This window comes from Platalea leucorodia (assembly GCF_965183815.1).
Source record: "Platalea leucorodia genome assembly, chromosome: 8".
Lineage (NCBI taxonomy): Eukaryota > Metazoa > Chordata > Aves > Pelecaniformes > Threskiornithidae > Platalea > Platalea leucorodia.
Genome location: NC_138830.1, coordinates 2,967,462 through 2,986,184, shown reverse-complemented (window position 1 = coordinate 2,986,184; position 18,723 = coordinate 2,967,462). Strand labels below are relative to the sequence as shown.

The window sequence follows — 18,723 nt, the reverse complement described above, 5'->3', positions numbered from 1 at the left end:
CTTCCTTGCGGAAACGCGGTGTGGCGGGGTGCAAAGGAGGCAATGGCCTTCCACACGTCCTAGCCGCTCGGTAGTTCAGCAGTGCCAGTGCAGGAGGTCTGAAGTGAAACCAGGTACAACCTTGCTATGCAACCAAGCTGATTCTAAAAGTTGGTCTGCCATAAGTTGTTTCACTTTATTTCATGTTTGGGTTGTCTCCTGGCTGTGGGACCTTGCTGCTGGGTTCAAGAGTGGTGTGGAGAACTTCTCCTCGCCAGAGGAAGCCTTCTGTCGTTCCGGTGCCCTGCGTGAGGAGCAGAAGGGTGAGGTAAACCTGAGCCACGGCTCTCTGTGAGAAGTGCCCTGTGCTGGGACCGGTGCTTGCAAATTGCATCTGCTGACTTTGCCTCCTCTTTCCAGTGGTAGGAAAACAAATAAATAATAATTAAAACAAAGCAAGGGGAAATTGGCAGATTTGACTCAGGCCTGTGACTATACTGGCTGTTTGGTGGATTTTGGGTTAAAAGTTCGGTAGAACGCGTAAAATATAACTAAGGGTCTAATCAGTTTATTCCTGACGATTTACCAAGGTTATAATTATATCTTTGTGTAATTGTTTCTCGTATGACAGATCTTCAGCTCTATTCTCTCTATAATAGAGTCTAAACATAGACTGAAATAACCATAAACATAATCAGAAACAACAGTTTCAGAAAGAACAAGGAAATGCTATTGGCTTTTGGAGGTTGCTCATCTGGACAGTCATCCAGTCTGTTTGTTTCTTCTTTTTAATGTTTACCAAATATTTAATGATACTTATTGTACACACAGTGCTCCTCTACATCGTTATTTAAAAGTGAGTAGTATTTCCTGAAGATGTAGGAATGCAATAGCAATATGAAAAGGCTTTGTGTTATATACTCATCAAATAATGAAGCATTTTTTCTGGACTGTAAGCAATTCAATTATTTTGTTTCTGAAATAAATTAAGTAAAGCTTATTGAGTCCAATCAGCCCTTGTTTCTAGGGAATTGTAGTTCAATTTCATTTTTAATTAGATTGAACGTTGTGAATTTCTTAGCAGCGGTAAGCAAGATCTTGCAATAAAATATGCACTCAATTTGTATTAAAAGTTCCTAAAATCTAGTGCAGGGAACTGGCAGTATATCTGGCTTATGTTTAATTGTCCAAGTACCCTATTGTGAAAAATTCCATTTTTAAAAACTGCTGATGTGTAACAAACTACTTTTCTTTGATAAAACTGTATAGAAGATGAGCAGACAGCAAACAGGAAAAAGTATGGGACAAAACATTCAGTTCTTTATAAGCTTAATACCACATTCAGGACCATGACATTAAAAATTTTACTGTGCAAGGATTACAGGATTAAACCAAACTGCTTTTTTGTTTAGAGATGGTGTGGGGAGGGAAGTCTCAAGAGGTTTTTTTCCTCAACTACTACAGCTGTCCAGAGGCTAGTGCCTAGATTTCCAGTCAGACTGGTAGACAACAGGCTGAATTGTGATTCTGCATTGTACATGAATGCTTGGAAACTCTTGATCCAGTTTGAGTTCTGCCAATTTATGGTAGCTCTAATTTATTCAACACTTTATTCCTTTTGTTGGTGTGAGTTTCTCTCAGCTTTGCACTGTAGAAGCTGCTGCTCTTTGCATGTGTACTGCGATTCCCAGTGCCGATTGCCTGTCTTGCATTTTCATTGCTTTCCTTTTTCTTTCATTTTGTGGCTATAAAGCACCTTACCCATACTCAGACAATGCTACTGGGCTTCTTTACAAAATGCAGGTACTCTAGATGAGGTGGCCATTCTGCGGCTCTTGAATATAGCATAGCTCGTAGGAAGTTTAAATGTGGCTCTGTCACAGACAGCATTCCTGGCTATGGGGAAGAATTTCCAGCAGGGATTCAGGCCAACGTCATTAGAACATGTGGGACATGTTAGAACATATTGTAGTTGTGTTTGGGGGTTTTTGGTTCCTTGGTTGTTTGCCTCAGAGGATGAAAAGGGACAACTATACATACGGTAAAGGATAAGTGGTATCGGAGAGGTGTCTGTGGGAAGGCTTGGTGTGTCTGTTTCGTTGCATGAGAGCTTAGTTGCTCCTCCTGCTGCAAGAGCACTTCTAGTGGGGCCGAAGGGTTCCAAGGACTCCTCATGTCCGCATCTAGCACAAAAAGGGAATGAACTAGTATAGAGATTTAATACTGCTCCAAATTGATGGGCTGGGAGCGTGGAAGTCTCTGGCTAAATTGAAGCCTATCTTATTTCCCTTCAGTAGTTTCTTTTTAAGATAGTCACAGTAAGGAAAAACAACCTACCTTATTCTTTTACTTGTAAAAGCTGATGTTCGTGAACCTTCACAAACCAGTTTTCTTGTGGTTAGTTCTAATTTAAAAGTCTACTGCCCTTGAATAGCACTTATCTGACAGAAGAAGGTAGTTAAAAATAAAACTGATGGTAAATTTATGTACGGAATAGCTCTTACTCCTCACTGCCATACAGACCCATCACTCATATGCAGATTTTTTATGATTAACTTTCCAAGATTTCCTACCCTTCCCTCCTGCTTTTCCTCCCACATTCTATAGGACATCCAGGTGATACAAGAGGGAAATCTCCTCTCCTTAGAAATCATTAGTAGATATAAAAAGGATAAAATTCTGAAAATTGAAAATTGGGAATGACAATTTCAATTTGGAAAGTGATTAATAAAAATGTCTTGAAAAAATCTTAGATATGCATGTCAGACTCTTGCCATGAATAAATGCACTGCATATTATCATTTCTCTAAGTACATCAAAGTTTTAAGGTTTTGCCATGATGCAGAGCAGGTGTTTCATTTTGCATTGTTCGTATATATGGCACTGTATGTCAGGAGTAGTTTGTTTAATTCCAGTGCAGTATGTTTTCCACCTTCTAAAGCCTTTATTGGAATAGCCTGTCATTTATGAGATCACCATTGTCTGCATTTCTGGCTTTCTGAAGTTTTACACAGCTTAATCCTTTTCCCAGTCCTGTTGTTCAATATAGCAATAGTGTCATTCCTTAGACAAGGCCAGTGTTTGAGCTGAATAGGAAAGGTGTTTCTTTTCATCGTCCCCATGTAGTCAGCCATTAAACTGGCTATGTCCTCCGTCTCTTTTACTACCTTAAGGCAGCACCTTGAGGATTGATCAGCAAAAGCCAAAACCTCTTCAGATAGTGTTTTGCCACAGAATTCTTTTGAACGCTGTCCCTAGATCTCTGTGATGAGAAATGTAGAGGCATGATTAAACATTAAGTGCAATATTAAAAAATTAAGCTGAAGCCAAAATGGACCTTTGCCACCTTACTTGTTAAAAATATGCAACTTGGAAGAGTTGTATAAAAATGTAGATATGTGTATCTAGGTGTTTTTTTTCTGCCTCGAGTCTTGTTTGTGGTACCACTGCATCTTCCAAGTACCCTGTATTATAGTAGGTAATAGGGAGGACAGTGGCATCTAATTAAATGCGCACTATGCAAAGTCTTATTTTTCTACTCAAGCAGTCTGTTTCAGAAATAAAAAGATGTTATGTCAGTGAGGTCTTCCAACAGTTCAAATGGCACTTTCCCCTTGCTTGGTGATTTTACATACTGCCAATTAGTAAAATGAGATGGGAGTTCCTTTCAGAGCGTCATGATTTTAATTGGAACTTCAGTGGAAAAGAGTAATTAATAACTTGTAGCCTGTCCAGCTAGTAAAGCTGTGTCTCAGGTTAATGAACCATGTCTTTTGCACGTTGCACTACGAACTGAAAAACGCAGTAGTTAAAAACTGGTTACTGTTATTTGTCTAATTAACGCTGATCATTGCACTGAAGTGTAGTGGCAATAGGAGATGCAGCTGTTGCAAATTTGTATTAATATGTTTGATTTTAAACAGAGTAATATGTAACAGGTACACGTATGTATTTTTTCACATATCTGAGATATTTTCTTTCTTCCTCTGAAATATTATTGTATGTATTGTTTGTTTTACTAATTAGTTTTTCCTCTTTAAAATGTTTTTTGTTTCAGTGCTCCATATGTTTTATGACTTTGAATATAGAATTCTGCATGCATTTTTCTGTGGATTAGCTAGAAGGGGCAGAGAAAAGGGGATGGCAATTATATGCAGGCAATTAACAATTAAGCGGGAATATACATTAAGTTTTTATTTTACGAATGCGTTATGTCCAGGTTTTACCATGTTAGCACCTGAATGGACTTGTAATAAGCAGTGCAATTGTGAATCTGACTTTAGGAAGAGGAAGACTTTTGGCCTGAAGTTATGTGGAAGAGGTCGTATGCTAGAATAATAACATGATCCAGTAGGAATTTTGCTGTACTGTCAGTAGCTGACACTTAAAGGCCTTTGTTGTCTAATGAATTGTGATATCATTTACCCTAATGCAGACATTGTGTAAAATATAATTTTTGTCGTTTTGTGTGCAGATTTAAGGAGTGCAAACTGCCCTATTAAGCTTAAAAAAATCCCATGTTTAAGCATTCTGTAAGTGCCTGTAGCTAAAGCATGTTTAATCTCTTTATTTAGGGTTCTGTCATTTTGCTAGACAACAGACATATTTTGATACACTCTTTTTTTTTTTTTTTTTTTTTTTCCACATTAAAATTAGTTATAAGAGATAAGGCAGAAGATAAAAGCTTGCTTAGTTTACCACTTAAAGCTTTGGTGCCTTGGTATACCAAAGGCGCCCCTCTCCAGAGCCTCTCAGTTCCTTTTTAATTGTTGTGACTTTCAGTTGTGACTGAACTTTCCAGGTTTTCATATAAATAAGTTCATTGAGGTTGGGTACATAATCTTCATGGTACTGACATCAGTCAGAAGCTCCCAGTGTATGGCATAATTGCTTTGATTCTGATTACCACAAAAGCCTTTTTCTGCCGCGTTGTGGTGATACGGTAGAAAGGCCTTCTAAAACATGCGAGTAGTTTCAATGAACAACCTAATACTGTCTATTAATATAAGTATCTCTGTACAGGAGTGAGGATACAGTCAAGATATACGCTTCCAATAATGTGAAATACACGCACGTGAATGCCTTCTGAAGACGAGAACCACATTTTGAGGCACTTTTTGCTTAAGGCAGCGTGGTGTGCTAAAGGTCATTTTAAAATGTAGACTTATAAATTATGCTAGCATAGTATTGAAAATACGTGGTAACTAGATAAAAGAGAAATCTTAAATACTGTTGTGCAGCTAGTTTATATTGTTTTATTTACTGATACATCTTAATCATTAGGTAATGATTGAAAATCTGAAGGCTTATGTAATATAGTTGAAAGCAGAATTGGATCTAATAAGAAAATGTCACTGGATTTGTATTGAACCTAGTACTGAGAAGTAAAATGTAACAGGAGGGAACCTATAGTAACATGAAGGGATCTGGTTCATTTTTTTCAGCACTAGACTTTGGTTTATCACATGCTGAAAAACTCTCACTGACGTGTATACAAATGGTGAAACGCATTTGCAAGTTGCTGTATTTTAAATTAACTTTTCCAGACACAGTGTTAGTGCTACTTGTTTTGAGTAAGGATAGAACCTTCCATGATGACAAAGTCACTTGTTATATAGAATTGTAAGCCAATATGGCCTGTACCGAACTATGTTATCTTACATAATGTGTCATTTGAAAAAAGAACAGGTTGTTCCATGGGTTAGTGAACAGGTTTTTCACGGCTTTGTTTCTCGAGGTTGGATTTTGTGGCATCTAATTTCTGCTCCAAGTTTCTGTATTCTTTTCCATCTGTCACTCTCTCTTGTGATTTCTTATATGGCTTTTCCCTCTTCCATTAAGGGGTAAACTCTCCAGATTTTATTAATGCCTTCTCAGTGTGGTGCATTAGCAGGATCTGCCTCTTGTCTACTCAATATCCCATTTTCATTAGACTTGCAGGAATAGACTGCACGTCTGAGATATTTCCTCCTGTGAAATAAGTCTTCTGTGCCAACTGTTCAGTGGTTCAATCATTACTGTGGATCGAGACAGGTAAATGGACAAGCATAGAAAGCAGACTAAAGAAGCCTTACAGAGGCAATATTTATCAGTAATGGGGCCGGTGCTATACCTTATAAAGCATAGCCATTACAACTTGAGGGAGGGATAAAGGGGAGAGAGGCAGAGATGACCTTTACCGGGGGGGGAGAGAGAGAGAGGAAGACAAACCACAATGCTGATACTGTAGCTGTCTGCACATTTAACACCATGACTGATTGCAAAGAGGTTTCACAGAGATGGAGAACTGTCTAGACAGTGGCACAGCAAGGTTCTCGGGAGGTTTGGCCATATTTTGGGACCACTTGCAAACATAATGGGAAGAATTGCTAATAAGGAGAAGCTATTTTAAAATGTAATTGGTAGGTTGATATAATCCACAGTTACCTGTGTCATCTTTTTTTTCTGATGTTTTTCTGATTTTTTTTTTCATAATCATTGTTAGCCATCACTTTTAGAAATATACTATGTTGTGATGCACCTTATCAGTTAATCATGCGTTACTACTTTATAAATCGTTTGTAAAAAGAACTATTACTGGGAATGAAGTAGAGGGAGAGAAAAGATGCCATGCTCATTTAATTGTCTTCAAGCCATTAGGGTCTTGCAGGATCAGACACGACAGGGTGTTCGGATGCATTGACAGAACAGTTTAGGAAGCCCTTTCTTAGCTACCTCTGCACTCTTACTTGCTGTAATCCAGATGAGACCAAAGTGTGATGTGCTTTTCTGCTCTCTGCCCAGGAAATGACAGCTGAAACTCAACTCCAGATATGGCTCCCATGAACAGAGCATCAGAGTAGTGCTGATGGAGTCAGGCTTTCTTTTCAGCTGGAAAGCGAGAGTACTGCTTAAACAGCCACATGCCTTGATGTGCATATTTTAATCTTTCTGAGGCTCTGTGGTTAGCGGGTAACCAGTCCAATGTACTCTCTGGACAAGAACTGAAGCCTGATTACCTGATTGTTCTTATGCTTTTTGATGCTTAGGAGGTGCAAGGATAGTCTCAGCTGGGAAGAGGAGACCAGGGGAAAGGATCTTCAGGGAGGGAGACTTTGCTCTCAGCTGAAAGATAACAAGTACAGCTTGAGGCCAGTACCTGCTGCATCACTTCTGTGTTTATAGACAGTCATTTGAGGACAGCTCTTACGCATTACGCTGGAGTTTCACATAGAGAAGCTGTAGTTGCCTCTCTTTGGTAGGTTCATTCCTGCATTCAGTTTGCTAACGTAACCCCCGATGAAGCATTCATTCAGATGCACGCTAGCCTCAGGTGAGATAAAACACATTAAAGTCAGCTGTGAGAGGTAGCGGCCCCCTGCTTCTTGTTGCGTCTTTTTTCCAGCAGAGAGTCCTGCTCAGCTTCCTTATTTTTGACCTAATACCTGTCTGCCAGTAGGTTTGTGGCCAAAGCCCAAGAGTAAAGCTTGGCTCAAATGTAGAGTACAGAGCTGGTCTCTGTTACCTATGTGCCAGTACAAAAGATGACTCTTTCCTCTGCAACATTCAGAGACAGTGCAATTAAAATGGAGAAGTAGCTTTGAGTTTTCCTGTTAGAGCAAAACCCAGTTCTTTAGACTATTGCAATCTGCCTGTATAAAGAATTGCTTTTGTTTACTCTTCCAGATCAGTTGTCTTGCTCTCCTGTCCAGAAACTTGAATGTGTTATTAGGGCGCCCTCTTAATGTATCTAAAGCTATTGATGTTATAGTTATTGCACTTTACATTCCAGCATTAACTTATTATATAAGAACCTCCCTGGGTAGAATTAAATCTTCCAAAATCACTAGTCACTACTTAAAAGAAAGATGTGTCTTTTCAGTGCTTCAGCCATATCGTCTTTAAAAGGCAATTTAATGGTGCCTTATGGTGTGTAGAGTTTACAAGGCTAATCTGTCCCCAGTCACACGACAGAGCCTTTGATAAAGCAGCAAGTGTCTCATATTAGATTAAACTGAGTCCAGAAAGTTTTATGGGGCGATTTAATATACTGGATTGAAAGAGTTACTATTTTTTAAAGTGACACTAAAAATCTGAGGATATGAGCAGCCATAAACAATGAAAGGGTTAACAGTGGGCACCAGAGTCTGTTTTCTTGTCGAGGGTTCTGCTGTTTCCATTTTATTCCGAGATGTTTGTGGCTTTGGGAGGCGGAGGAGGCATACACCCAAAACCATAAGGAGCAGATTCTGATGTCAACTGGTTCTGCAATCTAAGATAATCCATTGATTTGAATAGATGTGTACCAGTTTACTTGAAGGACTTAATCTACAATCTTTAGCCATGTAAAAAAATACTCGGTGCCTTCCTCAGAGTCTTTGTGCTAGGGCACTTCATGGCTGTTAAGGTGTTGACTTATTTAAGATGAAAATGTAAGCAACAATACTAATTTATTTTTGACATAGTTGCGATGTCACTGTTGGAAAGTTAAAAGCAGCAATTACAGCTGAAATCTGAAAGCTGTTTTATAATTTCACAAGTACAACACAACTCCTCACTAGAGATTGTAGCCATGGCAGCAGTGATTGCTGCACTCTGTGAATAGCGACTGTGTAGTTACCTTCTCTCAGTGAAACAGAGGAATTTAATAGTGATTTTTCTGAAGTACAAAGTTTTTAAAACTCTCTTAAAAAAAAGAAAAAAAGACTGCATCTGTGTTTCCTTTCTTATATGCTATTAAATAAGACTAGAGATGAATAAAAAGATACTAGTATGGATGCAGGAACAGATAATTGTTATTTTAAATGCTGGCTGTTACCTCATTTAGCTATGATGCATCCTGCTTCTCCTATAGTGTCCCCACCCCTTTTATTGTGCAATCAAATCCTGGCTGAATATATGAATATGAACATGAATTGGAAACAGAACGATACAATAATAAACTAACCTACCATTTTGGAAATTTTTATTCCTGCATTACATTTAAGGTCTGTAATACATTTTTAACCTTTTACATTTTTAAACATCTGTGCTAGTCACTTATGTTCTCACTGCACACTCATGTTCATCTGAATAGAGTTCTTTCAGAGACTATCCCTTTTCATCTAGGGATTGCTTGTTTGAATAATATATGTAGGATTACACAGGTGATTCACAGGTTCACTTGCATCTGTTTATCTGAATTAAGACTACAGTGTCAAAATCTTGGCGAATCACAATATTAGATATGTTTACTCAGAAATGGCAAATAGTATGCTGCTATTTTTATACGTTTTTTTCTGTCGTAACTTTCAAGAAAAGCAGAACTAAACATCAAGTGGTTTTGAGGCTTAAACTGAATACCATATATTCATGTAATTTACATACTTGTAAACCCACAAAGAACTATGCATAAACATTCCTTAAAACCAACAGCTAGGAGATAAATTGAATATATATATATATACACACAGAAAAAATGAAGGTTCTAAAAGACAGAAGGAGAAGGACAACTGAACTGAGAAATGGAGGTATAGTAACAAGGTCTCAGGTTCCTACAGAATGAGAGTGTAGTCCAGAAACATCATATACTTGCAGTCATTCCTCAGACCATTTGAAGCCATTTGGAAAGTCATCAGTAGAGCATAGTGAATAGTAAGGAGAACCTTAAATACCAGAATTACTTGTGCCTGAAAAATTAATATAACTTTGTTTCATTGTTGTATCTTCAGTCAATTCCAAATATGCAGAGCATTACACAGAAAGGTCATCTCATTTCATGGGAGTATGTGCCACATTAAAATTTGATTTCATCTAATTCGGAATAAAATCCCCTTATTTTTCTGTTTCCTATGAAAGGGAAAACCTGAGGTTTTTCAGTCAAAATTGATCTATAGGCAGCTGCTGCTGCAAGGTAGGGTGCTTGGATGCTTGTGTCCTTGACTTTGGGGAAGTTTGCCTGATTTGCTGCCCCAGATCTATAGATTTTTGGAAAGGCTAATTACAGTTACCAACTCAAGCTGTGATGTTCTAATGAGACAGAATAAAAGCTGTCTGTCTAACAGGAGGCAGACTTCAAGGTTTGCCTAAGCTAGGCTGACTTTTTTTTTTTTTTTTTTTAATCTGTAAACTCCTTTTGTTTTTTCTTCTCTTAGCTGAAGAGTAACTCTGTTCAGAAATCCTGTGCAAGACTGATGCCAGTGTATGCAAACATCTAGTATGTGCTGTAGACACTTATGTATGTCCTTGAAGAGGTAAACTAAGCAGGAATGTCGTACTGCTAGTAGTATGGAAAATATGGAAGAGCTACGATCTACTGAAAATGTTTTAATGAGATTAGTTTCAAAACTAAGGCATTTTCAAGGTGGTATTTATACCACATGAAAATATGTTCGGGTTGTAAGTCTAGCAAGTGTCCAATGAGTAGGGAGAAAGGTGGCTCCGCTCCCATCTCTCTGTGTACCTTGCTGAGTCCTGGCCAGTACCTCACCTGAATGTCGTCTCCAACACACCAGCCTCGTCTGACTATCACAATAGAAGAGGTGAAGATGGAACAGTTGCAAATCTCAAATGCGGCTGTAATGCGTGTTAGCGCTGCGTTTCCTCAACATGGTACATATCATTTAAAAGTAAGAACTCTTTTTGTCATTAGGCCTTGAAGGTAGCTTTTGTCGTTAATTGGGAAACATGACTTTGAATTAGTTTTTTGGTGTTTTGATTTTGTTTTTTCAAAGAATCGCTGCTGTATTTGTTACAAGCAGTTTGGAATTGCACCTGTCTTTATTCTGTTTGTACAGAGTATAGCATGGTGAGAGCCTGGTGCATGGTAAAGCCTCTATTTCCACAGTAATTAAAATAAACAGTAATGTGTTCTGACATCGTTTTTGTTAATAGTCATGTATGTTATTTTGTTCCTCCAGCTTTCTCTGTTAGAAGATGCAGGGTTTGGCGGTGTTCTTCTTTACGTTGATCCTTGTGACTTACCAAAGACTACAGATCTTGCTGATAAAGCTTTTATGGTTTCCTTGAACAGCGGAGGAGATCCATCAACACCCGGTTATGCCAGTATTGGTAAGTACTGTTCAAGGCATATTCAATTAACGGACACTTTAATTCTCTGTTGATTGTAAGTGTGGGAGTTAAAACACTAAAGCAAATCCCGCCTGAAATAGAAACCCTGAGTAAGGGAACACTGTGTAATGCAGCGTAGCTCAAAGGATGGAATCTAATCTCAGAAGTGCTTTACTCTAAACTCTTGGCACAAAGTCTGTACTCTAACTAATTTATTTTGTTGCTTTTTGTGTTTTTGTATTCACACACTGAACCATTATTCCTGCCTGCTTATTCTTATCCCACGGAAAAAAAAAAGCTGTGAGGTACTAATCCAGTGGTTTCTGAGCAGGTTCCGTGGGATCTGTCCCCACTGAAAGAAGTATTCTTCCCTTCATTCTGTGTTCCACTTTCATGGTATTGGTAGTGGAAACTTCTGGTCAATAGCTGCAAGTTCAGTGTAATTATAAATTTATATTTGAAAAGATTTAAGAAAAAATAATGTTTATAGTATCTTTGCACAATTACCACTTGAATAGGATGTGTTTATTTAGCCTTGTCTCAGTTCTGCCTGGATAGACTTGGTTATCAATTATGCTTCTCTAAATACCTGTATCTTCAAAGTGTGGGAAATAAAGAATTGATTTTAAGGAATTACGTAGTCTTTTAAAAGTTTAAGGTTGTTTTTTTTTTTTTTTTTAAAGCAACGTGAACAATAAGTAGAAGCCGCAGCATATTTGACTTGTGTGCACTACTTAAATCTACATTCTGGCAGTTCAGTGAATGTGTGTTCTGCTTTTCTGCCGCCTTTTCAGCTTTACAACCTTTTTTACTATCTAACTATTTGGAAATGTATTAAGCAGCACTCTATGAGTTTGTGACAAGGCTTCATCAAGAATATTTGGTCCGGTTACTAGCTCAGACATCTAAAGTCTGACTTGAATTGGCACTAAATCAACTGAGGCAATGCTGAGATACTTCATGCCTAGAATGGCAGAAAATAGAAATATTTGCTTGGTTGTCAAAGCAGGGTGTTAGCTATTCACAGCATGAATGCCTTGACAGCTCAGTGGGAAAGAAATTGCACTTTTTCTCAGTGTCTTGGTGTACCTGACCCAGTGTTCTTAAAAGAGCCCTGGGAGCTACAGAGGTAAATATAACACTCTTCAAGCTTTATTCTTGCTCATTTCACGGAGCTATTTGAAAAACAGTTTGTCGCTTATCTGTCTGGCTGACTCCTTAATGTTTTATTTACCCTACATGAAAAGTAAAGCTAATTAAAACAGATACACCAACACGAAGATGCCACTTCAGCATCTAAACCTTACGCGTTGGTTTTCTGTCAGTAAATGATCTCATCGGTAGTGTGCATTCCAATCTCCTGTTTGAGAAAAAGAAGCTTAATTATATGGAAAATGGTGATATCCTTATAAGTACATTGATGGTTTCCACTAGAATCCTTAGTGTGGCTTGCCTGTGGTTTTAAATCTCTGAGCAACATTCGTAAGCAGGAATAGGCTATCAGGTTGCTAAAATCATTTATATTTTGGTCATTGAATGCAATGATGAGCTGGAAAGGGCTCAAAGGAACACTTGAGGAAACTTTTTTACAGTTCTGTCACTGGAAGGTAGATCAGCTGGAAGTAATTTCTGTGCTTCTGATGACTATTTTCTTTGGAGACTATGAATCAGTTTGGTAACTTATGCCTGGGACAAATACGTCTGGAGCGCAGACTTTTGCCTGAGCGATGCACTTGCATATAAGGTAGTTGAACCAACTACATGTGCAATAAAAATGCCAGATACCCAGGGTTGCCCCTATCACTTTGATTCACAGAGTATAACATGCACTACAAGAGATTTTATTGGAAGCTCCTGCTTAAGTTATTGGCATATCTTTGATACCATCTGCACTGCACACATTGCCAAAAGAACTGTTACTATTACAGTCTCAGGGACTGCTCTACCACGATTCTCCCTTTTACTAGGAAATTCCTAGTAAGATGAGTGATCCAGAGTTAGTCTTGTACTAGGTGAATAAAAGGTAGGAAACCTGTATTTTCATGCTGCTGCCTGTGTTTCTCACATTCTTCTAGCCTGAAAACAAAATTCTCTGTGGCATCGGAGTATTGGACTGCCTCAAGGGTTTTTTTGTAGAAAAAAAATCTTCAGGAAATGGTAACATTTACAATCTCTTCTCAAAGTTGACAACATTTTTAAAATGGGGTTTATGTAATAGTTCAGAGAGAACTTTGGCATTCTCATGAGGTTTTAGCTCAAATCTTCTGTTTCATGAAGATTAAATGCTGCGCTTCTGCATATGAATTATTTTAGAATGTACAGAAATAGCTTGAGGATGGGTTTCAGATGCCTACTGTCCATGAGTGGAATGATTTTTTTGATCTCTGTTTAATAAAGGGAAAAAAGTAATGATGTGGAAAGGGAAGTCAAGAGCACTTATGTAAAAGTTTCTGCAGCTTTGATAATTTAATTCTTCTGTTCTTAAGAGTCTCCCAATCCTATGTCATATCAGTCCTGAAACAATCATATGAGCCTTTTTGAGCGTCAGTTCTGTCTCCCTGATTCTGATTGCCAAAGACTAGTATCCTCCGTTTTTAGAAATCTTTCTTTTTTTCTTTAGAAATCTTTCTTTTCTATCTTCCTGCCTTTGAAATGACACAGAGCCAGTGGGTGGGGCTCAAGGAATTAAACACGAGATTAAGAAGCTTGAGAGGGAGATAAGAGATTTACGTGGCAAAAGTTATTCTGAAAATAAAGTATAGAAGAATAGCAGAAAACTTGAGTGACTTCCCCAATCTACTTTTTTTTTCTATTTTGCCTTTTTGAATGCTGCCCTTACACCTGCCTTTGTATGGCAGAGACACATTAGATTTCCCCATTTCAATACTTCAGTACCATTTTAAATCAAATTTGTTTCCACACAGGAAATGGCTCAGTAAACAAAAATATGGATAGAATCTATTTTGTCAATCCTAGTATGTAAATAGAAAAGTGTCATTGTGATAAGCATTAAGAACCCTGCCCCTGAGATAAGGTACCTCATAATAGGATCCCTCTATGTGCAGTGGTGGAATAGAAATTATTTCATAAAGAATTCAGACCAGTATCGTAGAAAATATTGTGAGCTTAAAAATGCTGAAATACAACAGCTATAAAATACAGTCTTATGCTGTCAGCTGGAGTTTCAAGTGTAATGTTGTTTTAGAGAATTGTTACGCAGAGGTTATAACAGTAAGGCAAAGTGGTATATTTGGAAGTAGTCCATGCTTCATTGTTGACCTAGTCATGTGAGCCATAGTACAGGGATTTAGGTGAAAAATCAGTAACACAGGGGAAATGTGCAGTGTCCCTAGAATTGTGAATAGTGAACATCATTCAGGCAGAGGAATTGACATGAGCATTCCTCAAACTTTGCTAATAGGATTTGATTTCAGAGGAACGGATAAGGAAGATGAGGAGTCGGTGAGGTGTTGATCCACTGCAGGCCATAGCTGAGCCGATCAACAAAGTTGGTGGTGCCTCTGTAAATACATTTAAGAAAGGACAAGAATGCAGGACAGGCAGGGGAGTAAAACTGAGCCTGGAAAAAAGCAGGGCAAAGGTGCCGTTTTAATCTCTTTGTGTTTGTTTCTCACTATCCAAATCTGTTTTAATTGGGAATAGTTGACTGTTTTGCCCATGATGTTAATTGATAAATGATCTCCCTGTCTTTATCTTGACCAATGAGCTTTTCCATCTTATCCCCCCCCCCCACCCTGTTGAGCAGGGGGAGTGGGAGTGTGGCTAGGTGGGTGTCTGGAACCTGGCCAGGGTTAACCCACCACACTGTTCTACATGTTTTGATAAATTGCAGCAAAAGTTGAAGAACACCAAATATACATCATAAAAAGCCCATGGCATTTACCTCTTTAGTCGTGTCATTCTTTAACTGAGCTTAGCTGGTTCTTCTGCAGTGAACACAGGGAACTACTACTACTACTTGGAATATGGGTAAGTACATACTGTGATCAAAATGACGCCTACTTTATTTTTAGTTGGCCCTGCAATTCTGTATGTTTATGTGCTTCCTGCCTCTTATCTGAGTTTGTCCTTCCTCTCCTTGACTTCATGATATTTTACTCCTCTGAAGCAACCAGCTGAGCAGAAGGTAACTAGAAAATAGAATGCTGTGTAACAGTTTTAACCATGCATATGCAACATATGTTCTGAAATGTTTTGTTATAAATCATCATGACTTTTTACAAGATGTCCTCGGCCCTGGATTGTCTGTTGTTTTAAGGAACAAAACACAGTTACAAGGATAGTTTTTTCTACGCTTGCCTTTGCAGCAGTGGAAATGATCCTGGGAATATTTTTTTTTTCCAAAATTTGTGTTTACTTTCTGCTAATAACATCAGATAAATGAAATACAAAGATAACTCGGTGTAAAATCACAGTCCACATTCAGCCTTCTGGGTTTTTTTTGTTTTGTTTTATTTTCCTTAAGGGCAGAGTGAAGCTGGGGAGAAAGAAGAGTTTACAGTGCCATGTTTTAATTTAGGGGTGTGTGTATGTATGTTTACATATACTCTTGATCATTTCATTTTTTATTTATGACATAATTTTAGAGGTTGCCGTAAAAAACCCCAGACTTTATCATTACCAACTACACTGCTCTAACTCATATACTGTGTTATTTTCTGTGTGAAAAAAATCTGTGCTAATGCAATAGAGAGGTAAATCTTTAGAAAATACTGGCTTTTGAATAGTGAGCACAGTAAGTAATAATTTCAGCAGATTTTCAGTAATACCGCTAGCACTAAGGGTTCAAAAGATATCTGAATCCATGATCTGCCTCTTCAGATTTCGCAGGATACAATAGAGCAACTACATTTGTACTTAAGTACCAAATGACATGCTCTGACTTTTTGGGTGTTGTGGTTTTTAGTCTTTCCTCCTGTCTGGCTTTCAGTTGGTGTTGTAGGTATTTAAAACGGAGAAAATCAGTTGGACATCAGGATATTTTAGGCTCACAGGTTTGAGCGTGTGGACCTCTGTGCTTAATCTTCTATTAAGCTGCCTATAATTTTATCTTGGGGGAAGGAACCAACCTTGAATTGAAAATGCAGTGATTTTATCAATTAGACTATTAGAAGGGGAGGGGAGAAATTACTGCCAATGGTACTGCAGTAGCTTGCTGGCAATGTTTGTATCATTGGACTCTTGTAAATGCCATACTGAACCATATGGTCAAAACTTTTCTCAATTTCAAACAAAATCATGAAAAAAGTGAATTTAAAAGAGTAGTAGAATGTACAGGTGGTAAACACCAAATTGTTTGAAAAACAACAAATCAACGCTTCCGATGCTGCAGAATTAGTTCAGTGGAAAATACTGCCTAAATACTTCCTGACGCCTTAGAAGTTGGAGAGGAGGACTCACTATTTTTGACATTTCAGACAGTTTCAAACTACTAAACAGCCTTGACTGCCTACAGAATGTTTTCCAGTGAAGCCACTTTGTCTCTCATCCAGCAAAAATAGCATCTTAAATGGTGTCCAAATTAAATTTTTGAAACTACTCAACTCACAAGTGAGTTTAGTGTATTTAAATCTTTTGTGCAGTCATGATTGAAAATAATCCTGCCATAGCTTTACTGACATGATATTTCAGCTCAACTTAATTTGTGCGAGTGAGCTGATTTATTATGTACTCAGAAAACAGCAAACATCACTGTATGGCAGTAAGGCAAGCTGGTGTATTGAAATCTGCTACTACAAAAGCATGGGTGCCTGCAGAGTCTAGCTGAAATCAGTTGTCTTCGCATGGCCTGAGAATCCGGGACGGGGAGCTGCTTTTATAGCATCAGGGAGTTCTGTGAAGACTCCCTTGCACTCCCATAGACAACTCCTGTTTGTATATGGGAATGGTGCTAAGAAGCAGATGAGACCCGAGACGGGATATTGAGGAAATATTTTACTCGATTTATGTGTATGGATGAGGAAAGGAATTACTTTTGTTTGCAAAGGTAGAGGGATGAATAGTTGTGCGTTTGCTCACGTAGCAATATATAATGATCCATTTTAAGAACCAGCTAAGCTCTGAACTGACTGTCAGCTAGAGGCCAATTTTATGGACCACTTGCTCCGTTGCCAGTCATTTGCTACTTAATGCCCTTCTCTGCAAATTACTGTGGTTTCTTCTAATCCTGTATCTTTCACCGCCTTTTCCAGTGGCTTCATTGTGTTTCAAGTGGGGGTTGTTTTCTTTCAGAACCCAATTAAGTTAATGTTACTTGAGATTTTTATTCATCCAGCAGTGTCTAGCGGGAAAGTTTAGCAGTATTTGTACATGAAATCTGAGTTTATAGCCAAAACATGCATAGCAATAGCAAACCAATACAGTCACTTTCAGGTTTTTGCTAATTGCAGCCTGTAAGCACATTTCTTTGTTCACTACAGCTGAAACACTTGCTTAGGCCCATATCAAGCTGGTGATGACACCTCCCCGCTGCAAGCAAGCAACAGTGGCATTGCTGGTGTTTGTAAGCCCCAGAAAGGGCTTAGAACAGTAGGTAGTTACCTTTTGAGTGGACTTCTTTTTGAAGGCTTCAACACTCTGGTTAGAGTATTACAGTAAAACAACCTCAGTGTCCTAGGCCTATTTTTCCGATGTTTCTAATAGTTGAGTCTAATTATCACCATCTTCAGGTGATATATTGTACATTCTGAAAAATGATACTTGTCAAGATTTAAAAGAGTGTCTCTCAATATGACTGTTCAGGGAGCTTAGATTTAAAACTGGCTTTTAATTTTTCAATGAAGCATTAAATTTGTTTAAAAGAAATGCTGGGAGGCAGAATATATTTGTGAATTTAGGCTGAATTTAGTTTTATATGCAGAAAAAGGATTTTTAAAAGCCATTAATTTCCTTTTTAAATTTAAAAAAAAATTGAACTTTTCCCCTCTATTTAAAAGTTGATGAAATATAGGGAACAGCCAAAAGGGTTAAGTGACTGAACATTTTGAACATAATGGGCCCGATTCACTACTAGTTGTGCCTTTTTCTTAATTTATTTGGTATGTAGAAAGCAAATACCTGTTTTGGAGATGACTGTGTTTTATTCAAGTGTAGTGCTAAGATGACACCTCAGAGTAAGAGGCAGGCATTTCTGGTAGGTGGTACTAGTTATTAATGCTGCTGTAATTGCCAGAAATACAGCCGTCTCAAAGTACAAATTCTGGTCAGGTTCAACCAATAATTTTGGCCATATAGAAGTTAAAGGGAAAAATGTCAGAACCAGAATGATTGCAAAGCAGTTTAGGTACCCCTCACATGAAGACAGAACAGATAATAGCTATATATGTATAAGTAAGGGAATTGTAGTTGCTAATAAAGCTTGGTTAACTTTCCCATATATTTGTGCATGTATGTAATACAATGGTATTTTATCCTCCTAGCACTCCTGTGCAGAAGTTGGGATACTACAATGTAACTCTTAGGTATTGCAGAGTTAACACCTGCAAGTGCACCTGCATAGTATCAAGAGCACCATAAAGTCAGCTGGCTGATTGTTTAAGCAATTAAAGATGTAATTAGTTTTATAATTGAATTTTTTCTAGTGAAGTTTGAATACTGCAAGCCAGAATAAACCAAACCATCTTTAATTCGACTTCATCTCTGTTCCAGCCCACTGCTTACCATATTCAGCAGCTGCATAAAAAAGATAATAGTACC

At 38.0% G+C, this 18,723-nt stretch overlaps 1 protein-coding gene across 1 annotated transcript in view; it reads left to right on the top strand.

Moving 5' to 3' along the window:
* Positions 1-18,723, top strand: part of NAALADL2 (N-acetylated alpha-linked acidic dipeptidase like 2) — a gene marked incomplete at both ends in the record, with an annotated part of 378,476 nt that overhangs the window by 184,745 nt on the left and 175,008 nt on the right. Inside the window, one exon of the mRNA XM_082321017.1 lies at positions 10,857-11,007. Within this exon, the coding sequence (XP_082177143.1) occupies positions 10,857-11,007 (151 nt within the window). The remainder of the gene's footprint in view (positions 1-10,856; positions 11,008-18,723) is intronic.